The 24,914-nt window shown below is 33.5% G+C and overlaps 3 protein-coding genes across 11 annotated transcripts; 2 read left to right on the top strand and 1 right to left on the bottom strand.

Annotated features, from left to right (window-relative positions):
* The first annotated feature begins 304 nt into the window (after positions 1–304).
* Positions 305–8,076, top strand: LOC125825690 (kinetochore-associated protein KNL-2 homolog). 9 transcript variants are annotated; one of them, XM_049505037.1, is made up of 11 exons: positions 322–438; positions 519–604; positions 1,310–1,454; positions 3,854–3,932; positions 4,077–4,257; positions 4,438–4,924; positions 5,763–5,838; positions 5,949–6,007; positions 6,347–6,404; positions 6,601–6,680; positions 7,625–8,076. In XM_049505037.1, exons 1-10 carry the CDS (start codon positions 346–348, stop codon positions 6,642–6,644), a joined length of 1,308 nt encoding a protein of 435 aa, XP_049360994.1. In that variant the 5' UTR covers positions 322–345; the 3' UTR covers positions 6,645–6,680; positions 7,625–8,076. The 9 variants fall into 9 exon arrangements, 8 of the variants coding, with proteins under 8 accessions (XP_049360963.1, XP_049360994.1, XP_049360975.1 ...); XM_049505018.1 differs by having other exon boundaries at positions 3,854–3,989; XM_049505041.1 differs by having other exon boundaries at positions 3,854–3,989; positions 4,077–4,437; positions 4,798–4,924.
* A 6,364-nt stretch (positions 8,077–14,440) lies between these two features.
* Positions 14,441–19,639, top strand: LOC125825638 (cation/H(+) antiporter 20). The gene is made up of 6 exons (XM_049504966.1): positions 14,441–14,687; positions 15,628–15,989; positions 16,544–17,207; positions 17,851–18,433; positions 18,780–19,023; positions 19,285–19,639. The coding sequence occupies exons 1-6, from the start codon at positions 14,505–14,507 to the stop codon at positions 19,637–19,639; spliced, it is 2,391 nt and encodes a 796-aa protein (XP_049360923.1). The 5' UTR covers positions 14,441–14,504.
* A 789-nt stretch (positions 19,640–20,428) lies between these two features.
* LOC125825755 (probable ADP-ribosylation factor GTPase-activating protein AGD6) lies at positions 20,429–24,398 on the bottom strand. The gene is made up of 3 exons (XM_049505073.1): positions 23,448–24,398; positions 23,027–23,116; positions 20,429–21,237 (listed from the first exon to the last, which is right to left on the bottom strand). The coding sequence occupies exons 1-3, from the start codon at positions 24,246–24,248 to the stop codon at positions 20,731–20,733; spliced, it is 1,398 nt and encodes a 465-aa protein (XP_049361030.1). The 5' UTR covers positions 24,249–24,398; the 3' UTR covers positions 20,429–20,730.
* Positions 24,399–24,914: the final 516 nt, after the last annotated feature.

The raw sequence follows: 24,914 nt of genomic DNA, 5'->3' as shown, positions 1-24,914 counted from the left end.
CAACTCAACATGTATCTTTTGATACTAGATACATGTATTTGATACCCAATACATTTTAAAGTATAAATTGGGGTTGCAATTGCGCTTGTTTTGGAACCCCAATTTAGACGTTGTCTCCCCCTCTTGATTAAATGTTACCCTTTTGGTTTCAAACTTATTTTGTTGCCCTTTTAAAAATTTCACTCAATTTTTTTTACTTTGGACTCCGGATCTATTCGCATGTATCTAAAATACGAGTGCGGGCCAATTTTGAACTTCTCCCCGAAAGGAACAGCAAAAGAGGTTTTTGGGAATTGAAAGACAAGGAAGAGAGAGTGACACTCCCGCGCAAGAAGGAGGGTGGCAATGACTTCTGCTTCAACTTGTCAAACTCAAAGGGTTGACGAGGAGAAGGAACCCAAAAGCAGCAATTCATCGAAATCTTGTTTTCAGCCAACAGTGAGTGTCTTTCGTAGCAATCCCTAAAAATTGATTCTAGTTTATTCTCCTGAATTTTGATTTTTTTGACAAAAAAACAGGTCAGTTTGAAAGATTGGTGGCTTATTAGGGCTGAAAGAGATTCTCAAGGAAGAACCCTTGCCGTTGCTGGGCTCACTTCTCGAGAGTAAACTTTCTCTTCCTTTTTTTTTCTTGCTTTCAAAGTTTTGTTGCAACTTTTAAGCTCCCATTTGGCCATAGATTTTGAAGTTGAAACTTGAGAATTTGAGTTTTTCAAGTTGTGATTTTTTTTTCTAGACCCCACTTGTGGGATTTTATCGGGTATGTTGTGGTTGTTGTTGTAAAGTTGTGATTTTGAATATTTGAAGCTGTGTTTGGATATACATTTTACTTGGAAAAATCTGAAGTTTGTGGGTACTCGAAAAGATTTGAAAAATCTGATAAAATTTTATGGTCAAATAGATATTTGAAGATAAATTTTCAAAATGTACTCCCGAAATCTATGATCAAATGCTAGTTTATAGTTGGTTTTAGGTATTTGGGGTTTTGTGATTTCGGATTTACTATGTGGTCATTCAATTTCTTGGACACCTTGGACCTAGGTATTGTTAAAATAGGCAAATTGGCAACCGTATTAAAGAAGTAAAATACATCTGAAGTAAAAGGATGATGAGGCCGAGTAATTTATAGAAGCAGTACGTGGTTATATTTGGTTGGGAAAGCCGGAGTTTTCTCAACTTAAGACCTCATTATAATTAAAGAACCCAACAAAGACATAGCTTTCCTGTAGTTTTTCTGTTATAGCTGACTCAGTAAGTGGCATTTTGCACTCAGATCCTTTTGTTTTAATCACTCTACTATATTTCTGTAGGGGTCAAGCTCTGCGAGGATTCACTTCTGCACCAATTCTCAAGATATATGATGTTTTTAATCTTGAGACCATTGATGGGATATGCGTTGTCCTCAAAGGCTTCATAAACAAAAGTCGTTCAGAGGAAAATGGTTTTCCATCTGAGGTATGTTACGAGCGACATGCCGTATTTGTTTGCCCATGAAATCTTTTTGTTGATGTGTTATCCAATTAATCGTATTGTTTGATTAGACTATCATCACAAAGATGGACGCTTTCTCTAATTGCAGTAAGGATCTGTGGTTTCTCTCGACTTTAAAAGGAAAAGGAATAAAATAATAGCAGAAAGAACATACTTGTTTAGGTTCTTATGCTAGTACTGCACAATGATAATAGAATATAGAAGTAATTACTGATAGGTTAGAAAGTATAGAAGAAGATAGAGAGAAAGACAAGCTATTGCCTAGAGCAACTTCAGTTTACTTGAAAACTGTTTTAATCTAACTTTAGTCCCGAAGGGTCATGTCAAACCCAAACCCCTTTTGAGAAATTTTCTCAAAAAAGTTAAAGTGAATCTTTTGGATATCTCAATATAAAGAAGGATACAATAACCTACTCACTTTTCAATGAGAAAGATCTCTGTGATTGTCTTGTTAATATGTTGAAGATGACAAATAGACACCCTTCTATCCTACATTTGAGCGTTTGTATTTGTCTCAACCCCTTAACTGAAGCCTTACTTAGATGAGGTCAAGTTTAAGGAGAAACTTCATCGTTAGCTGAACTATTGGTTCCTGATAGATAAGGCTAGAGCAGGTCCCTAGGAAAATCTGACGCTGGTAGATATAGAAACAGTCACACCCATTTGTAAATTGTAACTGGAGTAAAAATTTGTGAACACAGAAGGAAAAATGTGGTTTGGATATCTTACAAGTGAGAAGAAGTGAGACTTCGAGGGGCCTTCAAGACCAAAGGACCGCTAATATCTTCTAACAGCAATTTTTGATGCAATATCTTCTCATCAGGAGACAGTCTAAGCTGTTAGGCCTTTGTGGGCATCTTTTAGCTCAAAACTGTGACCATGGAGACTCAGATGGATTACAAAAATAAGAATTGCCAACTGTATGCATAGCATATGTAGTTATGAAGCAGATTTTTCATGACTTAATGTAGAGATTCATTTGATAAGTTGCTGAAATTAACTTCTTAAATAATGTAGAACAATTCGTTTGATTGATCATAACCATTGCAGTGAAAACTGGGCTCTATCAAAAGCTAAGTCTTTTGAGTAGCTAATTCAGTATACGTACTCTACTGTTCTAGCATATTTACAAGGCTTCTCGATGCTAACCTCCTCTACTATACTACATTTTATTAAACTATGATTCATCAGAAGGCCTTTATTGATTGGTAGTAAATTAAAAATTGGAAGGAGAAGGTGCGTCCTACCGAAAATAGTTTTTCCCGTAAATTGGTGTGTCTTCTATTTTATTTTTTTTAAGTTGACAAGAGAACACTTCCATCAGACTTGGTTAGAGAAGTAGCAAAGCTTAAATGGGTAGTTCATTATACTAGAATAATTTTTAGTTTGTTGTAAAGGTTAGATCAACTATTTTAGGGTGTCTATAAGTTTGATTTATCAGGAATCAAATAGCATTATCTGGACAAAAAAATGTTTTCTGTACAGAAATACACAAAAATTGTGAATGATGGATAAATTATCATCATCATTCATAAATTTGTCTCAAATGATTCTAGGAGTCCCGATTATTTGTAGTTTATTAGCATTAAATACAGATGTATATCTTGTTTTTTTCTTTTGGTATATCATGGCTATTGCAAATGACGTTGGTGCTATAATTGTCTGTCTGAGCTCATTACACAATACGTAATGTAGCCTCCTGTGGTAAATACGTCCCAGCATTTACTTATTGCTGAAATCAATATACTACCTTCAACAATAATAATAATAAAAAGATTCTAGGAGTCCCAACATAGACAATGTCTCAATATAAGAAAGTGATAATAGTTTATTTATCCTCATCATCTCTCCTTCTGGAAAAAAGCCAGAAAAAAAAATACTTCTAAGAACTTGGTGCAGTTTTTTACACTTATGGATTTCTTTGTTTGATGAAGTTTTAGCAATCATCATATGCTGACGTAATGTAGCCTCCTGTTGTAAATACGTCCCAGCATTTACTTATTGCTGAAATCAATATACTACCTTCAACAATAATAATAATAAAAAGATTCTAGGAATCCCAACATAGACAATATCTCAATATAAGAAAGTGATAGTTTATTTTTCCTTGTCATCTCTCCTTCTGGAAAAAAGCCGGAAAAAAAAAAAAACTTCTAAGGACTTGGTGCAGTTTTTTACACTTGGGATAGAAATCAGGGATTTAAATCAGGGATTTCTTTGTTTGATGAAGTTTTAGCAATCATCATATGCTGACCAAAGGCATTCAGACAATTATGTTACCGTCACAAAGAAAAGTAAAAGTGATTTTTGATAATTATAATTGGCGATCCTTTGAATTCTTGTCAGTGGTTCTGTCTTTACAGGTGATCGGACAGTTTCTTTTTGGTTTTCCTCCTCAATGGGAGACGTTCAATGAGAAATTCTTAGGAAGAGAATCTAAAGGTAAGGCTTCTGCAAGTGATGCCCTTTGTTTTGAAAAACCATCCATGTACTCTGAAAGTAAGTTCACTCTATGAACCTATTTGTATGTCTGAAAGTTGCCAAGTTTTTGTTGTAGTCTGCTTATACTTTCTCTGCAACCTGCAGAGGTTAAAGATCTAAAGAAGTTAGATCAAAATGATCATGTAGAGACTACCGGTGAAACAATTCAGGATCATAATGGGAGAAAAGATTATGAAGTAGAAGACAATTTGATGAGGGACAATCAGAATGATGGAGAAGTTGCAAATGAAGTTATTGTACAAAAGAAGAAAAAAAGAGCAACAAGGTCATCGGACCAGCTTAATTCTACAAACACTTCTACAAGCATTGCAAAGGAGCAAGGAATACTGGATCATAATGGGATAAAAGACTATGAAGTAGAAGACAATTTGATGAGGGACAGTCAGAATGATGGTGAAGTTGCAAGTGAAGTTATTGTACAAAAGAAGACAAAAAGAGCAATGAGGTCATCGAACAAGCTTAATTTTACAAACACTTCTACAAGCATTGCAAAGGAGAAAACAATACAGGATCGTAATGGGAGAAAAGACTATGAAGTAGAAGACAACTTGATGAGGGACAATCAGAATGATGGAGAAGTTGCAAGTGAAGTTATTGTACAAAAGAAGACAAAAAGAGCAACGAGGTCTACGGACAAGCTTAATTCTACAAACACTTCTACAAGCATTGCAAAAGAGCAAACAATACCGGATCATAATGGGAGAAAAGACTGTGAAGTAGAAGACAATTTAATGAGGGACAATCAGAATGATGGAGAAGTTGCAAGTGAAGTTATTGTACAAAAGAAGACAAAAAGAGCAATGAGGTCACCGGACATGCTTAATTCTACAAACACTTCTACAAGCATTGCAAAGGAGCAAACTGCAGATGTTAATCGAACAACTCACTTTAAAAGTTCAAGCACGGAAAATGCAAAAAGAAAATTGTCATATGTCAGTAGGCGCTCATAGAAAAGTCATCTTAATTTTACATTATGTGTTCTTGTGACATGAAAGTGCACTTCTCATTTACATGTTTAGCAGGTTCTAAAATAAATTAGTGTTTTAGAAGCATGACAGTTGTTGAGCCTTTATAACCCTCATGATTCTAGGTTTTTTTTTTTATAACCGTGGTGTCCGGGCTAGCTTGTGCGCACCTCGACTAATTCCACGGGATACCTGAGTGTAGCAAGCACGCTCTATACTTTTCACCAGCTTTCCCTCTAGTAAAGGATTAGCTCGTACCCTCTCTCTGTGTTTAGGGATTCCTGTCCCACCAGCAACCATGGTTCTAGGTATTTCTCAAACTAATATTTCTTTTTAAATTTGCAACAAGTTTTGTTAGTATGAGATTTCTAGGTAAGTTAATATGGATCTGGTATGAAGATTTAAACACGAGAGGAAAGCTATTAAAAACAGTGATGGCATCTGCTTGTGTGAACACAATCCAAGCAATTCCATCTTCTTGTTTTCTGGGTGGGGGTGTCTTAGTCCCAAAAGAGATCCGATACTTCTATCTTTTCTTGGCTGTTCCTCATTTAGCTGTTTATTTCAATTTTTATGGTTAAGTTTGTATTATTGCATCTTTTTTCTTGTTCCCTTGCTTTTATAATTGGTTAATCGAATTGAACAACTGATACCTGGTAACAGTGTGAACTTGATAGCTACTTCCAATGCTAAATGTGTCCTTTTATACTTTTTGATCATCATTGTTAGAAACAAATTCCACCCCCTATTTTTGGTTATATGTTTGATTATTTTTAAGTTTTTTATTTTTCCTTTGTTTACTTAGGGAAGTCCTCAGCAAGGGAAAGAGGCAGTTCGACTTATCTCTCCTGAACCTTTGAGTTTTAACAGATCTAGATCAGGTGCATTGGTCATCAGAGCTAGCTATTTCTAGGGTTCTCAGATTTTTTTTTTTTGTTTATGATTATGTATATATATAATGTAAAATTTGCCTGCATTTGTATTTCTGTAGGGAGAGTGCTACTTCCTCCGATGGCATTTTGGCGCAATCAAAGAGCAGTTTATGATGCGGTTAGTCATCAGATTTTGCATATACCTTTATATAACTCGGCCATGAATCTTGGGCTATCATCTAATCTTATGCACTTTACGGTGCTACAGATTCTTTTCACCACAGGCATCTCATGTCATATGCATCTTTCATTCTTAGCAACTAGATTCTATGCCTAATTTGAAGCAGATTTATCATCTTTTAGGCTTTGGAATTTGTTAACCTTGGGTGTATGGAGGAGTACTTAGGGTTTTCATCTGTGTATCTCCTTTCAGGCGTATTCTTATTTGCTCTTATTAAGGAGATATGTATCTCAAAATTGGTCCATCTTCTTATAACTACCCTTATATATGTTTCAGGATCAGAGGGTTACAGAAGTTATACAAGGCGACCCGAATCTGGATTATCTATCTAGAGGTGCTACACAATCTCTTTATTTTCCTTATGAGATGATTCATATCAAGAATTTTGCTTGAGTGAGGAGTGAAGAAATTCTCTTCTAGCTCCCAAACCTATTATTTACTTGTAAAATAGATCTTTCCTTGCTATATTCACAGTTGTCCTTTTCATGCCTGTGCTTATGTAATTTATTGGATGTTTATGGCTTTGGCAGTGTGTAGATCTGAACCATCAAAAAAGAGACGGCAACACAGATGAAAGTTAAAGCTCCTATTGTCTAGTGGAAATGTAAAGGTATGTTAAGTATTCACCGTTAACATCTTTGAATCTGCCGATCTTCACAAAACAATCTAAGAGTGTAATTGTTGTCAAAGGCGCTCTTAAAGCAAGGCAGAAAACATGTAGAGCGCTTTGCCTCACTTTGTAGGTGCTTCAGTGTCTTCAAGGCTTTAAGACATACTTTCTTTGCCAATGAGTGCAATCTTGAAGATGCGACACTAAACAATTGATATTTTACTTTATCATAATGTCTTTTCAATTTCTTTGTCCATATATTTATTATTCATGCTTGTGATTATTAATCTTGGATTACACGCCATTTGCACCTTTAGTCAATAAAAGTCCATGGTTTATTTGCGCTTATAGTTTAGAGCTTTTTTGTGCTTTTCGCTTTTGATGACACTGGAGTCTATGTTGATACTTTTTGGAAGGATTCAGAGTAACTTCCATCTTTGTTAACCAGAAAGTTGATCAACTCTGTACATCTTTATACATGTTCTCTGGTTATGTTTTTGGTTAAAGTGGATGTTTATCTTTGCTAATAAAAGACAGAGCAACAAACAAAGCGAAAGACCTCATGAGGGTTGTATTTGGTTTCAAAGAACTAAACTAATTGTTAGTACTCCACAACTCTTGACAAGATTCCTTACTAGTCCTCTCTGTATGGGTCGTCGTGATGCATATAAGCAAAAGTTGTAGAAAATCAGTTTCTGAACTTAAACTAAAAGGCGAAAAAAAAACTTCCTACTTTTATTTAGTTTCTGCTATTGCCTCTGTTTCACTGTTTGTTTAGCCGAGGACAAAGGTGGAGGTAAGGTTTGCGTACACTCTACCCCTCCAAGACCCCACTTGTGGGATTACACTTTGTTTGTGTACTTGTTTACTATTATTTAGTTTCCCTTTCATAATCAAAGTTGCGGATTTTCTCGCTTAACTCTCTTTGTTAATGTTTTGTTCAGGAACCTAAAGGGGAGGCATAAGCAACACTGGCACATTTGTACAAAAATGTGTGAAGGCTCTACAGTTTACTAATGCCATTTTTGGATGCATATTTACTAGACAGATATCTCTTTTGTTTCTTAGAACAGCTTGCAAGCTACGATGTTAACTCATTTATGCAGATAGTTATGTTAATATATAGGTTCACTTGGACTGTATCTTGGTATATCTGAAAGAAAAAAACTTTTCAAACACATCATGGTGTATTGTGTATCAGAAATAGTTTCTCCGTCTTCACAAAGCAGGGTAAGGTCACTCTCTCCAGACTTTTCAAACACATCGTGGTGTATGATGTATGGTGTATCAGAAATAGTTTCTCCGTCTTCACAAAGTAGGGGTAAGGTCACCCTCTCCACTTGTGATATTACATTGGATATGTTATTGTTATGTCATGGTCACGTGTTGTCTTCCATGTGAATACCATTCTTTTTTAGTTCAAGGACTCAAAAATCTATTAGTCAATATGAATCTCGAGAGTGGATGGTTGATTGTTGCCTCCTTGTCCGATAGGCTTTCCTATCGAGATTGTTATGGTCCATCAATACAAAAATATCCGTTAGCCTATACACTGAATAATTTTATGTATTAACCAAGTTTAAGCAAACGTAAACTTGATTATTTTATCTGATTCTTACATTTCGTCAGCTCAGATATTGAATAACTCTGCCAACAAAGTTTAAGCAAATTAAACCTTGTCGTTTGGTTGGGAACAGGTTATCCCACTATGTTTATGGGATAACTTATCCCATGCTATGATATAAATGGTGGGATAAGTTATCCCAAACATGACAACCAAACAAGAAATCAAAATATTATCCCAGGACTATTTTTTATCCCATGACTTTTATTCTTATCTGTCACACCAAACGACCTCTATATATTTAACATGATTGCTACTTTCCATCGGCATGGGTACTGAATAATTCTGCTAGCCCATTAAGAATGAACCTCGAATATTTTATTCAATATTTACCCTCCAACAACAAAGAAATCGAATAACTCTGTTAGTCAAGCTTAATCAAATGAGACCTTAATTCTTTATCTAATTGTTATCTTTCACCAATGAGTATTAAATAACTTTATGAGTTGTTAAATTTCTCATGATTTTCATCCACTTTGTTGTTAAGTAATTTATATTCTAAATTTAAAAACAATATGAAATATTTCTTATAAGAAAATTTTCAATTTTTTTAAAAAAAGAATCGATTCCCCACATCCTGGACTTCTTGTCTTTTGAGTACATCATATGGTTTTTTTCCAAGTGAACAGAAAAAAAAAAACTTTTCTTTTGTTGAGATTTGTCCATGTCTAGAAGAAACAATGTATAAATAAAGCAATTATTATTGAAACTATAAGATTATAATTGTTTTTTCTTGATGATTTCATCTTCCATGCATGTCCACTCTAAAAAAAGATTGATAATTTACTATTTGAAAATGAAAGGACAATATAGAGAAATCATTACATCTATTTTTCCACTTTGTAATTTTTTGTGGGTGTTAAAAATTCTCAAACAAAAAATAATAAAATTACTTTCTTCTAGGCAGTGGTGGATCTAGGCTTTTAGAAACAACCGTGTTAAAAGTGAGATTCAAACTCAGGCTCAGCAACACTAAAACAGTCTTAAGCACCCATGAGCTATTAAACTAGTCAAAGCATTTATTCATTGGGTGCTCTATGTTAATACAAATATTTCTTAATTTTTACATAGATATGCATAATTTGATACAAGGTTAATGGGTGCTCGAGCACCCGGAGGTATCTATGTGGGGTTTGCCCTTGCCTCTATGTATGGATTTAGTTGGGGAGGGTTCATGATTCAGTTTGAATTGATTCAAATAAATATTTATATAATCGATTTAGTTTAATTTTTTGATTATTTTACGCCTTAGAATCAAAACTAAACCAAATTTAATATAGATTCTTTTTCTTCAATTTTCAAATCTTTCATGAACTTTTTTGAGATACAAAAATATTCAAAAGTCAAAACTATCCACAAAAATAGCTATTAACATGAAATAGACCACTCTATATATGGCTTCCCTCAAATTTTCTACTTTTTTTTTTTTTTTTTGTGTGTGTGGGGAAGAAAATAAATAATTTATGTTTAGTGGAGCCACACCCATCCACTATTTTATGTTCAACAAGTGCAGATTATAATTTTTTGTAGTTTTCTACAATTTAAATCATTATAGAGAAAGAGGTATAATCTAATTTGGTCCTCAAATAAATAAATAAATATAAATAATTGTTTTAAAAACAAAGTTTTATTTTTTAGTTATTATTATTTGGCAAGTTTCGATCCATTTAATAAATTTGACTTTGTTCAATCATTAATTTTTTGCTTACGACCTTCCACTAACATAGTGGATCAAATAGTATAAAATATTTCATCATTCTTTTCTGTTGATTCTAGAGTTATTAATTAGTATAATTTATATAAATCTCATAGTATTAAGAGTCAATTATATTATTTTTTTTATTGTTTTTTAAATTATATAATTTCTTAAATTTTATGAATTCCTGATACATCACTTGGACTTTCGGATACATGACATCCAGATATGTAGGGGAGGGATGTATTTGAGAGGGGAAGAATGTATTAGAGAGGGGATAGGACATCCGAATATGTAGCAGAGAGATATATCAGAGAGGGGAGGAATGTATCCGAAAGGGGATAGAGATGTATTAGCGAGAGGGAATTGGTGTATCCGAGAAGGGATATATATATATATATATATATATATATCTTCTATACTACCTTAAAAGCATGAACTCCCTAACTTGAATGTTAAATTACTATAATACCCCCCAACTTAAAACACTAAATTTAGTATATATTCTATATTTCATATTTTATTTATTTATTTATTCTATATTATATTAAAACCTGACACTCTTTCACATTGATGGGTAGTGAGTTTATCGAAAAGTTATGACATTTCTGACAATTTGTGATTTTTCTGAAAGTTCTGACTTATTTGATAAGGCACGATAAGTATTTTTTCATACTAACATTTGTTGTCTATAAATAGAGGAGTTTTCTTCCACTTTAAAACTACAAATTTTGTAAGTTTTCTATTTTTCTTCTTAAAATAAGCAAGATTGTGAGAGTTGTTCAATTATGCAATTACATGTTTTTTGTGGTTAAATTAGATAGATCAACAAAATTGATGCAACAAGGAGAAAGGAATAACTCAACTCCAAATGAGAAGACTATCTAGATAATTAATATGTACTCACTTTCATAGCCATAAATATACTTTTGCAGCAACATCTACTTGACAAGAAGTTCAATGAATTTTGTGTTGCAAAAACTACAACTTGGTGTACTAGCTATGAAAAGTCAGAAATTGTTGGAGAAAAAAGATTACATCAAAAACTTGTTTGAAGAGTCCAAACTAGATTTAACAAGTAGTCTCATGTTTCCAATTTATTTGTTCTACTTTTATTTTTATTCAGTTCAATATAGAATGTTCTTTTTTCTTGGGGGTGGAGGAACGTCTTTAAGACCTCAAAGTTAAAAAACTTTTTTATATATTCTACATATCCTTAAATTAAAAGTCTTCTTTAATTTTTAAAATTTCATATCAAATTAAAATTAGACAAATCTATATCTATATTTTTGTTACCTATATCTATACTACCTTAAAGAATGAACTATCTAACTTAAATGTTAAACTATTATAATACCCCCAACTTAAAACATCAAATTTCATATATCTATATTTTATATTGTATTATACTTATATTATATTGTAATATATAATATTTTATTAAAAGAAGACACATTTTTACATTGAAGGGTTGTGACATTTTCGAAGAGTTATAACTTTTTCGATGAGTTGTGACCTTTCTACAGGGTTGCGACTTTTTCGAAGAATTGTTACTTTTTCAAAAAATTGTGACTTTTTCGAAGGGTTGTGATTTTTCCAAAGAATTAAAACTTTTCTGATGAGTTGTGACATTTTTGAAAGGTTGTGGCTTTTCTAAAGGATAGTGACTTTTTTTACTAAGGAACAATAAACATTTTTTTCATACACTACCCTTTTGTTGGCTCTAAACAGAGGGATTTCTCAAATTTTTAAACTACAATTTTTCAAATTTTTCATTGTTCTTCTTCTTAAAACACCCAATTTAGTATATCTTCTATATTTTATATTATATTTAATTTTATATTATATTATATTAAAAGAAGACACCATATATTATATTATATACACATTCTCATGTTATATTATGTTAACTATGAATGGAGAGGTCTCCTCACATTTTAAACTAAGATTTTTTAATGTTTTCTACTTTTCTCTTCTTAAAAACTCAAGTTTGATTTATAGACGTTGGTGATCTCAAAGTTCAATGAAATTTGAACACTCCCTAACATGAATGTTAAATTAATATAATACACTACAACAAAAACAACTTTTAGCGGCAATAAATAGGCACATTAATAAAGAGTGTTAAAGTCTTTACCGACATTAGTTAAGTGTCATTATATCCAATGTCGCTAAATCATTTAGGGACATATACAAAGAGCGATAATTGCCGCTAAAAATACATATTTAGCGGCAATTGCTAATTAATTGTCGCTAAAGATTATTTTTGATATAGTGATACTTCAACTAAAAGCATCCAATTTACTATATCTTCTATATATTAAATCAATATTTATTTATATTATATTATAATAAAAGTAAGAACTCCAAAAAAATATTAATAACTAAGTAATGCACTATGTGGAAGGGAGTATAAAGTATATTTAAGAGGTACAACTAAGAGATATTAAGAGTGACTAACTTTCAGAAGTAATCATAAGAAAGTTTACATTCACTGTTTATAGGAACTTATACTTTATAATTCATTTTATAATTGTTTACTTATATTTTTTCTTCAATAATGTTCACATAATTTTCAAAAATAGTGTAGTACATGGTTTGATATTCACGTGCAACGCAGGTGCGTCAAAACTAGTATATATATATATGATCGATTCCACACATTGTAACTCTTAGAGCCCGTTTGGATTGGCTTAAAAGTCGGTCAAACCTACTTTTAAATCAGTTTTTGACTTTTGAAAGTATTTGGCAAATATAAAAAATAACTTAAAATAAGTTACGAAGTGTTGGACAAGGTAAAAAATGACTTAAAATAAGTTTTAAATGATTTAAAATAAGCCAAAAACCAAAAGTAGGTCTCCCCCTACTTTTTTTTTTTACTTAAAAGTCATTTCAGTTTGACTTTTTATTTTTGATTTAAAAACTACTTTTTTAAGCCAATCCAAACGGGCTCTTAGTTTGATTCTAGAGTATTAATTAATCTGACTTTTCGCTAATTACTTTTTACCTAAACTAAAATTCACTTTTCTCAGTTAGATTTCTTTTAATACACTAGAAAAGACATAATAGTGTAATTTATTACATGATTTTCAAATATATTAATTTTTTTATTTCAAAAAAATTATTATTTTCATATTCGAATTCATGATCAAAACTAAATTATTTCACTCTCTAATTTCGAATAATGCCACGTAAATTTGAAAAGACAGTTGTAATCAACTTTGTACAACACGTGTAACAATTAAATACCACTAAAATATGTCAATTACAGCACAATTGCATAAAAATACTATTGTAGTACAGTAAAATAAATAATTATGTATCTCAATTTAATACTCCCTCCGTTTCAAAAAGATTGGTCTGATTTGACTTGACACGAAGTTTAAGAAATTAAAGAAGACTTTTGAATCTTGTGGTCCTAAATTAAAATTATGTCAAATGTACAAAATTGCCCTTAATCTTGTGGTCTTAAACATGCCACGTGAAAAGCAAAAAGTAAAATGTTACCAAAAAAGGAAATAAGTCATTTTCTTAAAATTGATTAAAAAGAAAAAGAGGTCATTCTTTGTGAAACAGAAGGAGTATTAATTTAACTAAAAAAAGTGACATGACAACTGAACTTACCTTTTATTTTCCGAAAATACCTTTCCTTTTTTTTTTAAAGCCAATATTTAATGAAATTGAAAATAATAAAAATTTCAGAAAAAAATATTTTTTATATACTTAATACTTATATAGCAAATCTATACATTTCGCATTGTTACAGGTTGGTTATTTGAATACTAATTTTGCTTATGATGAATTTAAAGCTGCAACTAAAAAATGTTTTACAATGATCCCATAATAAATTACATTAATAACTGGTCATTTTAAACCTCAAATTATAATTTATAATATAATATAAACTAATGTGACAATGATATACCACTAAATATAAATTTCAGTACATTGCATTGTACAAAAAACCCACCCAATGAAAGTAATAATTATATTCTTCTACTATGGTCGAGGAGATTAATTTGGAGGATACATTGATACGCGGATTCATGATTTAAATTTTTAATATTGAACTTATTAGGTTGCTCGTCTTTTAATAAGAGGTTTCGAGTTCGAATTCTGAGTATAGAAAAATTCTTAGTAGGGAGCACTTCCCTTCAAATGAGGCTCTACACAAAGCGAATCCAAATTAGTTGGGCTCTAATGGAGGTACCAAACACCAAATAAAAACAAAAAAAAAACAAAAAAAAATTGAATCTATTAGATTTTTAAAATTATGAATTTAAATTTGTTACAATTTTAATAAATTATTACACATAAATTTATACTTCACGTCGAAAATACTGAATCCATGAACCCTGGGTCTTTCTCTCCACTATAAATACCCCTCTCTATGGCTTAGTTTCAACATAACCAAAAACTTGAACTTAGGAAGATACACATTGTGTGTTATATAGTTCAAAATAAGGTTATTTTTGAAGAATTAATATAATTCTCATAATTGATTATGGATTTTAATGTAACTAATTCCATAAAAACATCATCAGATGGAGTATGGCAAGGAGAAAATACTTTACACTATGCTTTTCCATTATTAATTATTCAAACAACATTAGTTGTGTTCCTTAGTCGATTGCTTGCTCTCCTTCTCAAGCCCCTCCGCCAACCTAAAGTCGTCGCGGAGATTCTTGTAAGTTTTATGCACTGTCAGTATATTCTTTCGTTTTATTTTAAAGAATGTTACGTACTATGGTCTCTCATCATTTTTATGTAATTAATCGAACATTTTCACAATTGTCCCTCATCATATGATTGCGTATATTGAGCATGGATATATGTGTGAAAAAACATTAAAATGCTAAAAACGTCAAATTTAAATTCTGAATCCATGACACGTTCATAAGGTGTTAGAGAAGGTTACATATATTTGTCCCTAATTGGTTGGTTGTGTAAGTAGTTTATAATGTCTTGGATTACTAAGTCCATTTTCTTTAACATTTTCGATTTTATTGTTCATATTATTTCACACTTATAAAGCTCTAAACTCGAACAAAAAATTCTATCATAAATATATCCTCATATAAATCAAACTTTTTGAAAGCAAATGTATCCCTTTATTGCTCATATTTGTGTATAAACACCTTTCGTACACTATATTATACACATTTATATAAGGTTGATACATTATATACAATGCTTTAATTTCTCCAGGTATAATGTTGTATAATATTATATAGGGAAAAAGAACAAATATAATCACGAACTATCGTAAATGGTATGCAGATACCCTCCGTCATACTTTTGGAACATTGGTGCCCATAACTAAAGCATATATACCCTTTATACTAATGGACATACACGTGTCACAATCTTATCCACCGACCCGACATTTATTAAATATCGGATCGACGGATAAGATTGTGTCACGTGTCCCTATTTAGTCTTCCGTTAGAGTGAAGGACATATATGCTCTAGTTTTTGGACGGTAGGGGCATCAATGTCCCAAAAGTATAGCAGGGGATATATTTGTCCTTTTTCCCTATTATATATTGGTCTATATGACGTAATATTTTATGTTGGATCGTATATTTTTGAAAAAAAAATCTTTTTTTTTGTATTTTAATTTTCAGGCAGGGATTATGCTTGGGCCATCAGCATTTGGGAGGAACAAAACATTCACAAATTGGATTTTTCCATCATGGAGTACTCCAATTCTTGAATGTGTATCAAACATAGGCCTATTATTTTTCTTATTTCTTGTTGGTCTTGAATTGGACTTAAACACCATACATAAAAGTGGAAAAAAAGCTATTGGAATAGCATTTGCTGGAATTTCATTGCCCTTTCTATTTAGCATTGGAGTTGCTTTTGTTCTAAGAAAAATAATCAAAGGGATTGATAGTGTTGGATATGGAGAATTTTTCTTGTTCATTGGTGTTTCACTTTCAATCACTGCCTTTCCTGTTCTTGCTCGAATCCTCGCGGAATTAAGGTTTGTTCAATTATACGATCATCTCATCTGAAACTTCAAGTTGATGGTCAACACGCACACTCACTCTCTCTCTATATAAAGGTGGTTTAGGGGTTAACCTAGATCTATATATGTCCAAAAAAGATGTCACATAGATGTTGTGGTGAAGCCATCACCCCTTTACTAGAAAATTATACCGTGTAGATCGATAGATAGACAACTTTTTTTTATTTATTTATGTTTTATATTACCTTTTTTGAATCCATATGTGGTTTATTTCTTTATATTCTGACTTCTCTTAGTGAAAATTCTATATCATATATGCTCAAAACTACTCCTACATGATTAATTAGGTTTGGAGGGAAAAATTGGAAACCCTAATTTTGAAAACTCGCGAAGGATATAGTTTTAATTTTTACTATATTTGAATAGCATGCCCTTTATTCATATGATATTAATATTGTTACATGCTTACTAAAAAAATCCTGCATACGTTACTACGCGTGTGATGTCATATTGAATTATGTACGACCATCGTTCATGTAAGGACTTTTAATTATATTATGTCTCGACAGGTTACTGACTACACAAATTGGTGAAATGGCTATGGCAGCAGCTGCATTCAATGATGTTGCTGCATGGATTTTACTTGCTCTTGCCATTGCTCTAGCAGGAGGAGGAGGAGTTCATCATAGTCCTTTAATTTCACTATGGGTTTTTCTAAGTGGAATTGGATTTGTGGTTTTTATGTTCCTAATTATTAGGCCAATTATGATTTTGGTGGCAAAAAAATCATCAAATGGGAACAACAATATTGTTGAAGAAACTTACATATGTTTAACCCTAGTTGGAGTTATGTTGTTTGGTTTTATGACTGATTTTATTGGTATACATGCAATATTTGGAGGATTTATATTTGGATTAATTATTCCAAAAAATGGGGATTTTTCAGAAAAATTGATTTTGAGAATTGAAGATTTTGTGTCTGGATTATTATTACCACTTTATTTTGCATCAAGTGGTATTAAGACAAATATTTCACAAATTCATAGTGTTAGGGCTTGGGGACTTGTGGTTCTTGTTGTGTCCACAACTTGTGTAGGCAAAGTTTTGGGGACTTTTGTTGTGGGAATAATGTTGTGTTCAATGCCAATGAGAGAAGCTTTAGCACTTGGATTTTTGATGAATACAAAAGGGTTGGTGGAGCTAATTGTTCTAAATATTGGCAAGGAGAAAAAGGTTAGTTTTTTACTTTTATATGTGTTTCAATTTATACGATGTTGTTTGACCAGATATAGAATTAAAAAAGCGAAGAAACTTAGCTTTTATGGCATGTGGGGAGTTTTCTATGGCGATAAGAGAATATATCGTTAAGGGTCAAAAATTGAATATATAAAAGAAAAGAATTTTTAAGGTAGAAAAGTGACATTCTTTTTTAATTGATTAAAAATAATATAAATGTAAATATATAACTGTTAAAATTCTCGCATAGACTCTCAATGAGTGATGATTTGATCTTTTTATATGATTTCGAGCAATCTCACTTCATGAGTTAGTATTTTAGGGAGAAATGTATCCAAGCTAGGTTTAACTTTTTTTTTAATTATAATATCAATCAGAACTACACTCATTTTAATTCTCGATTTACCAATATTGAGCCTCATATTTTTCTGGTTGCTTATCAAATTTAAAAATAGTTAACAAATAAGAGAAGTTAATTAGAGTCGCAATTGAATAATGATAATTACTCATTTTACTTGGAATTATTTTATATGTACACTTTTGATGTATTATGTTATATTTTTAATATATTAAACCGTTCAATTATATTTTTGACAATTATATATTACAACTAATTTTATTTTTTTTGCTCCATTATTAGGTTTTGGACGATGAGACGTTTGCAATATTGGTGATCATGGCACTTTTTACAACCTTTATCACAACTCCTATAGTAATGGCTATTCATAAACCATCATCAACACAAGATCCTCAACTCGAAAAACCACAAAAAAAGATAAAAAAACAAAACAATCTTCGAATCCTAGCGTGCTTACGTGGCCCGAGGGATGCACGTGCACTCATTAACCTCATCGAGTCACTAAGGTCTGACAAAAATAACAATAACTACGCCTCAGTCACAAAACTCTACGTGATGAGACTCGTGGAATTCACCGACCGACTCTCATCCATATCAATGGTCCAACGTGCCCGAAAGAACGGTTTTCCGTTCATCGGCCGAGTGCTTTTTCGAGATGACGCGACCGATCAAGTGGGTGCGGCGTTCGAGGCGTATAGCACACTAGGAAAGGTCATGGTCCGACCCACAATGGCTATCTCGGGTTTATCGGATTTGCATGAGGATATTATTCATGTTGCGGAGAAAAAACGAGTCGAATTGATTATTTTGTCGTTTGATAAATATTGGCAAATGGAAGGAAATGAAGAAATGGAGATTCATGCAGGTAAGAGTAAGACCATAAGAGTGTCAAATGAGCCGTTGAATTACATTTAATAAGCATGTTAAAAAGATAGTCAAACTAACAAATGAGTTGAGTCCAATCAAACAATATAAGTTTTTTTTTCCTATTATTTATATCATGATTACATTAAACAAATAAAACATATAAAAATTCTAATTTTTTTATGCTTTGATTATATGTTAATTTTATTGTCAATTGTAGGGTAGGTGTGTCTTAAACATTAGATGACTAATTGGACTATGCCAAAAATGACACTAGTCGATAAAAATAGGTTAAGTTGAATCTAAATTTCATTTTCATGAGCTAATTTTGATATCCCGACATGTAGGGCACGGATGGAGAATGGCGAATGAGAGAGTGATGAGTCAAGCGCGGTGCTCGGTGGCGGTGGTGGTTGATCGTGGATTACAATTGGTTAATAATGGGATGAGAATTTGCATTGTGTTTTTTGGTGGAGCTGATTGTAGTAAAGCTTTGGAAATTGGTAGTAGAATGGTTGAACATCCTGCTATTAGGGTTACATTAGTAAGATTCATTCATCATGGAAGTACTAATTTTGATGAAGTTGAAAGGTAAAACTAACTAACCCTTCTCTATATATGCATTTGTTTATTGGTGTTGGATAACGTCAATATCCTGCCTATCACAAAGTCCACGAGAGGACTGGGTTGACCCTGGTTGTAGTCATGATTGAACATGAATGACACTTGTTTGGTTACCCTAGTTAAGAAATATAAAGTTGCGCTCATGCTACTAGCTATAGCTTTTAGGCATGATGGTATAAATGTTTGATCCTAACAGATGTATTATGTGTTGTTTTTTGTTCCAAACAGGACTTTGGATGATTCTACTATTGCAGAATTCAAGATGAAGTGGGGTAAACAAATTGTATATAGTGAGAAAGAAGCAAATAATTTGATGAATGAAGTGTTGGAAATTGGAAAAAGTGGAGAATTTGAACTTATGATAATAGGGAATAATAAAAGTAAGTTTCCACAAGGCATAATGGCAAAACTATTTGATGAGCAACAATTGAATATTTCAGAATTTGGGCCATTGGCTAATTTATTGGCTTCATCAGACAAAGGGATAAAAAGTTCTGTTCTAGTGATTCAACAACAACAACAAGAAGCTAAGTTTGGGAACTCAAAAGTGGCTAGTTGCTTTATTGACAAGGATATTGTGTGAATCATTTGATATAATAATAAGGTATTATCAAATTAGTGTTAGTTGTAGCTGTTTTCTTGAGTCGAGTGTCTATTGAAAATAACTTCTCTATCTCACGAAAGAAAGAGATAAGGTATGTGTACACACCATGCACACTCCAGACCCCACCAGTAAGACTATGTTGTTGTTGTTCTAGCGGTTGAATTTGAAGAATAGTAGTTAATTTTATGTATTGATGTGTCTGGTATGTATCTGTAGAATGAATAAATATGTTAAAAGTATATAATTATCTCATCTAAAAAGTTACGTTATGTTTCCAATACGTCTCTTTACGTGCGTGCTTTGCTTCTTGAGTCACATATATGTAATGTATCAAGAACTATGTGATTCCTAAGGGAACAGACAATAAAACCACCAACTATCATTGGATTATTTGTACTATTAATAAACACACTGGGGTTGGGGGAGGGGATATGTACGCATACATCACTCCCCTCTCGGATACACCCCTTACCTACGTATGTAAACATAAATCCAAAATACGAAAAAAAATATGTAAACTGTGCATAAAATCAAATCGCATAATTATGCAGAATTTGGTTGGCGATATTAAATAGTAACGAGTTAACTTCAGTTAACGCATGAAGTAACAGAAGGTTAGTTGAATGATCACAATTCACACAGAATGACATAGATGGCTACAAAAGCCTAAGCACACAATTCACGAGCCAGATGAAGATGTTAAGCTGCCAAAGCCATTTATCCAAAGATCTTTCATATGTCCATATGCAAACACACAGAAAAAAGACATAATATTCAAGAATCTCCAATATATAGGACAGAAACAGAAACAAAAATGGTCTTTACAAATCCAAATGTAACCTAAACGTTTTTTAGCCCCGAATAATGGTCTTCAACAAGAGTCTAATTCTGTTTGTGCTTTTGGCTCTTTCTTCTTTAACAGGAGGAGCGATTAACCCAATCTGCTGGCAATGGTACAAATATTAACTATATTCAGACACACAATTCCTTTTTTTTTCCAATAAGACATGGAGAAAATTGAATCTCGAAGGGCAAAAAATAACTAAGGGAAGTTATAACATGTACTGCCGTCAGAGGAAACCTCCATCGGTCCATTTGGAATCTGATTTTCCAGCATGAACGGCAGCATGTTTATTGTTGGATGCACTCTGGTAGTGATTATCAAATCCATCGTCCTGGCCGTCATCCCATCCAGCCCAGTCATCGTTCTTGTTGTTGGGTGCTGCTGCTGCCTTTGTAGGATTTACTTTGCTTTTGTCTTCATTGTCCCAATCATCCCACGACCCAGAGCTAACAGAATTAGCGTTCCTTCCAGAGGACTGGGCTCCTCCAGAAGCATTCCATCCTTTAGAATCCTGATTAAAGTCCTGATAATAGCCATTCTTTTCACTTTCACCTCGCTGCCAGCTATCATTCTTCCAGGCCGGACTTTCCTTGGTATATTCCTCTACCTTCTGTGAAGCCATGGCCAAGACTCCTTTCATGATACCCCAACTCTTTTGTCCAATCTCACTTGTTTTTGCCGTGACAACGCTGACCGTTTCATTAACCTTGGTATCATATCCACCTTCTTTCACCTGAAAGAACAGGATTGGCACACACATCTCAACTATCATTTAACTACACTGCTCCTTTTTGTAAACAACATACCAGAGATGAAAAGTAGACTATATGATTGATGAAAAATTAAAAAAAGAGCAAATATAAATAAATAAAACTGAAGAGCAGACTTTTAGCAAGCACATAAACAACTTCAAAGAGAGAATTCCAGCTCAGATGAAAATAGCCAATTGATTCATTCTACGGCAATTCTCATGCCTATGGAATACAGGGTAAACATTATAGACTCCAACTCATAGAGAATGGACGTGTACACCAAATAATATATTTCTGGCAGAATAGAAGTAAACTCTGGTTCAATTAAAACATGTGATAGTGAATGGTATTTTATCCATCGAACAGCAACTCTTTTCTCCTATAGAGATATATCGTAGGAACTATAGGGACCCCATTGGTCTAAATAATTCCATGCAAGTGCACCCTTCTTTCAATAATGCAAGTGTAGTATTGTCCCAGACAATTTATGGACAATAAACGGAACAAAAAAGGACCATTATATATTTAAAGGATTGAACTGATCAATACAGGTATCAGATGTTACATATTTTTATAAGCACCACATAAGGTGTGTAACAATGGTATAGCAGAGAAACACAGAAACCTTGGTGAGACTGCATATGCAAGGACACTGTTTATGATATAGCACCCAAGATAATCATTTATTTACTTCCCTAAGTCTCTGTTCAGATGATATAGCGAACGGCACTCAACCCAGCTTACATAAAATAGCAGAAGACAGCATGAATCTCTGTGGGAGGTAGTATGTCTTCAACCCTAGAACTAATAAATAGAGTTAAAATATTTGCATGGTTCCTGACTAGAACTAAATATCTGATACCTCGCTCTGCAACCTTTTTGGAGATGAAAGTTAAAGGAAAATCCTAGTGGATATTCACTCACAAAGACCTAACTAATTAAGTAATTATATGTTCACATATTTGAGCTTCACAAAGCCTGAATAAAGGTGGCTGATTGTACTTTGTAGTGTGTACGGCCAACATCAAGACCGTCTAACTATGGACTTGAATTGTGCAGATTGACCGTTACAAGCTAACTACGGCCAACATAAAGATTGTCCAACTATGGCTTTGTTGGCTGGTGTTAGGTTTGAGTCCATGCAGATCGTCTAACTACAGGGATATCCCATTGTCCATTTTGGATAACTTAATTACTCCATTTTCTACTCTTCCTCTAACAACGGTTACCAACCAGAGCTCTTTGCAAAACTCCCCATTTTTCTCTAGTGCCCTTGGTATACTCCCCCCACTTTCAAAACATTACCTGATAAATATACTTGAGCTTCATTTGTTTGCACTTAATGAAAGACTTAATCATAATTATTCAGATCTCAGTCATTAAGTTTGTTTTTATAAAGGAATGAGATGACAGGGAAATGGAGGAAATGATCCTCTTTCTGCAGATGATAGGTAGCTTCCAAGGACAGCAATTAGTACCAAATAAGATGGTATGGAAAGAACACAAGGATGGCCTTTTCTTAGTTGAGTCTAATTACGAAGTATTGTCACAAAGTAGACGACAAGAACAAGTATGACCGTAGAAATTGATATAGAGAAAGTTAGAAACAAACCACCTTATAAAGTAGAGTTGGCTAGTGGCAAGAGAGGCTTGCTTGACCCAAAAAAAGGAATCAAGGCATATCTCGAGAATTAAAAACAGCAAGTGTATGTAAAGTAGAACACAATTACATAACCATTAATTTTAAATCCAGAAATCGAATCAAAATACCTTAGAAGTCAACTCCTTTGTCCCCACTTGAACCACACTTGCAGCTGACTGTGCTGCCGTTGCAGCTATCATAGATAACCTACCAAATCCCTACACATACCACATCGCAACCCGATCAGCTATAAGAAACTAGACATAAAACAACACAGCAGAACAGGTACACACAGTTTACTCTTTATGCATAATAATAATATTACCTGTGTCCCAACATATACGCACTATTTCCATATATCTCAAAACGTTTGACAAATTCTCAACTTTGGAATTCAAATTCATTAACTACTCACATTTTTAACTTTGATCAGATGTTCCTTACCCGGATTACTTTTCAACTATCACTAGTATAATATATAAGTAAGTTCACATATAACTTCTGTTCAATCAAATCACAACATGTAAAATGTAAGGGAAGGTGAATAACCTGAGTAACAGCAGAAAAAACATCTCCTTGCTGATTCATGTTATTCCTAGGCATTGGGGCAGGATTTGATCCAAACCCAACATACTTCCCTCCTTGAGAGGGCGGAAGCCCATCAGGCCGGGACTCATTCTCAGCCATTCTCCTCGCAAAAAAGTTATCTTTATTCGCAGCTGACGCCTCATACTGCTCCTTCGAGATATCAGCAGTCGACCTCGACCTAGCTGGTGCACCACCACTACTACCACCACTCCTAAAATCTCCCACCGTCTGATTCCTCCGAATATCTTTAGTATTACTACCACTAAACCCTCCATCATCATTATTATCCCAACTATCCCATCCACCATTCCTACTGCCGCCGCCGCCGCTGCTCAACGGTGGTCTACTACCATTATTACTTGCTGATCCCCTCAAAACCTCCTTAACAACTGGTGGATCCCTCCAGGGCTTTCCCTCAGCTAGGGATTGGATCCTGTCACGATAAACAGTAGCAGCTTTTGTATTGTATTTGGTAACAATATCAGTTTCCTTCGGAATCCCATAATGTAACACGAATTTGTTGAAACTCTCGTTACCACCAAGCTCCATTTTCCGGATCTGGATCTCAGACCATGAATCCATGGTAACAGATCGGACAAACGAGATATGTACCCCAAGCCCTCGATGCTTACCGGAGCATTCCAAGCACATGAAAACTCCGTACGAAACTGAAGCCCATTGAGGATTCTTCTGAGAACAATCGACACAGATCTTGTTCCCCGGTTGGGCTTGAAGATCTCGTAGCCTCCGTGATGCCGCCATCTGACCCGGATCCGATTCGGAAGTGACTCGAAATCGGATCTGTGGAGTGATCGGAGAATCGAAAATTGAGATCAACAAAGAGGAGAATTGATCGGCCGGAGAAATTGCGGTTTAAAGAGGAGATAAATGGCCGACACCGAAAAAGAGATGAGTTGGATATCGGCTGGATTACAATTAGACCTTTTTTTGTCGTTTAGTTTACAAATAATTTTTAATTTTTTTCCTACATGAGGAACATGGTTAATTATTTTGGGGCAAGAGAGTTGGCTAGTCGAAAACTCTCATGTTCAGACGATGAGTATGTAGAGATATGGATATTAAGATGAATGTGTGGGGTTATTAAGAGGATACGATAAGATGCGGGAAGTAAGATTGAAATAGTTTGAACATCGGTTTCCCTTCATCCATCTAGTCAAGTAATTCGTTATTGGAACTTTATTTGTCGTTTATCTTATGACATGCTTCTTCTTTTACTTAATCGGTTCCTAGTATCAGTTACTCAGGATTTGTCATCAAGAGAGGGAAAAGTGAACCTCGTGAAGGCTGAGATGTGTAAAGTAAGATTGCGATAGTTTTTATATCTAAAGAGGAGATGTGTGGATGACGCAACAAGGAAGTGTGAGAGGTTGGTTGTCAAGGGTTTGAGAAGGGGTAAAGTTGGGTCTA

The sequence above is a fragment of the Solanum verrucosum genome, unplaced genomic scaffold, assembly GCF_900185275.1.
Source record: "Solanum verrucosum unplaced genomic scaffold, falcon-dt-bn FXZP01000125.1, whole genome shotgun sequence".
In the NCBI taxonomy this organism is placed as follows: Eukaryota; Viridiplantae; Streptophyta; class Magnoliopsida; order Solanales; family Solanaceae; genus Solanum; species Solanum verrucosum.
This window is presented reverse-complemented; position numbering and strand designations above follow the sequence as displayed.

What these genes read in the sequence shown, in the direction of transcription:
- LOC125825690 (XM_049505006.1), top strand. Translation starts at nt 346, where the DNA reads ATGACTTCTGCTTCAACTTGTCAAACTCAAAGGGTTGACGAGGAGAAG. An exon ending in AAAATGGTTTTCCATCTGAG is followed by an intron (nt 1,455 to 3,853) that starts GTATGTTACGAG and finishes CTGTCTTTACAG; the next exon opens with GTGATCGGACAGTTTCTTTT. An exon ending in ACCATCCATGTACTCTGAAA is followed by an intron (nt 3,990 to 4,076) that starts GTAAGTTCACTC and finishes TGCAACCTGCAG; the next exon opens with AGGTTAAAGATCTAAAGAAG.
- LOC125825638 (XM_049504966.1), top strand. Translation starts at nt 14,505, where the DNA reads ATGGATTTTAATGTAACTAATTCCATAAAAACATCATCAGATGGAGTA. An exon ending in CGAATCCTCGCGGAATTAAG is followed by an intron (nt 15,990 to 16,543) that starts GTTTGTTCAATT and finishes ATGTCTCGACAG; the next exon opens with GTTACTGACTACACAAATTG. An exon ending in AATTTTGATGAAGTTGAAAG is followed by an intron (nt 19,024 to 19,284) that starts GTAAAACTAACT and finishes TGTTCCAAACAG; the next exon opens with GACTTTGGATGATTCTACTA.
- LOC125825755 (XM_049505073.1), bottom strand. Translation starts at nt 24,248, where the DNA reads ATGGCGGCATCACGGAGGCTACGAGATCTTCAAGCCCAACCGGGGAAC. An exon ending in TTTTTTCTGCTGTTACTCAG is followed by an intron (nt 23,117 to 23,447) that starts GTTATTCACCTT and finishes TGGTATGTGTAG; the next exon opens with GGATTTGGTAGGTTATCTAT. An exon ending in CAAAGGAGTTGACTTCTAAG is followed by an intron (nt 21,238 to 23,026) that starts GTATTTTGATTC and finishes CTGTTCTTTCAG; the next exon opens with GTGAAAGAAGGTGGATATGA.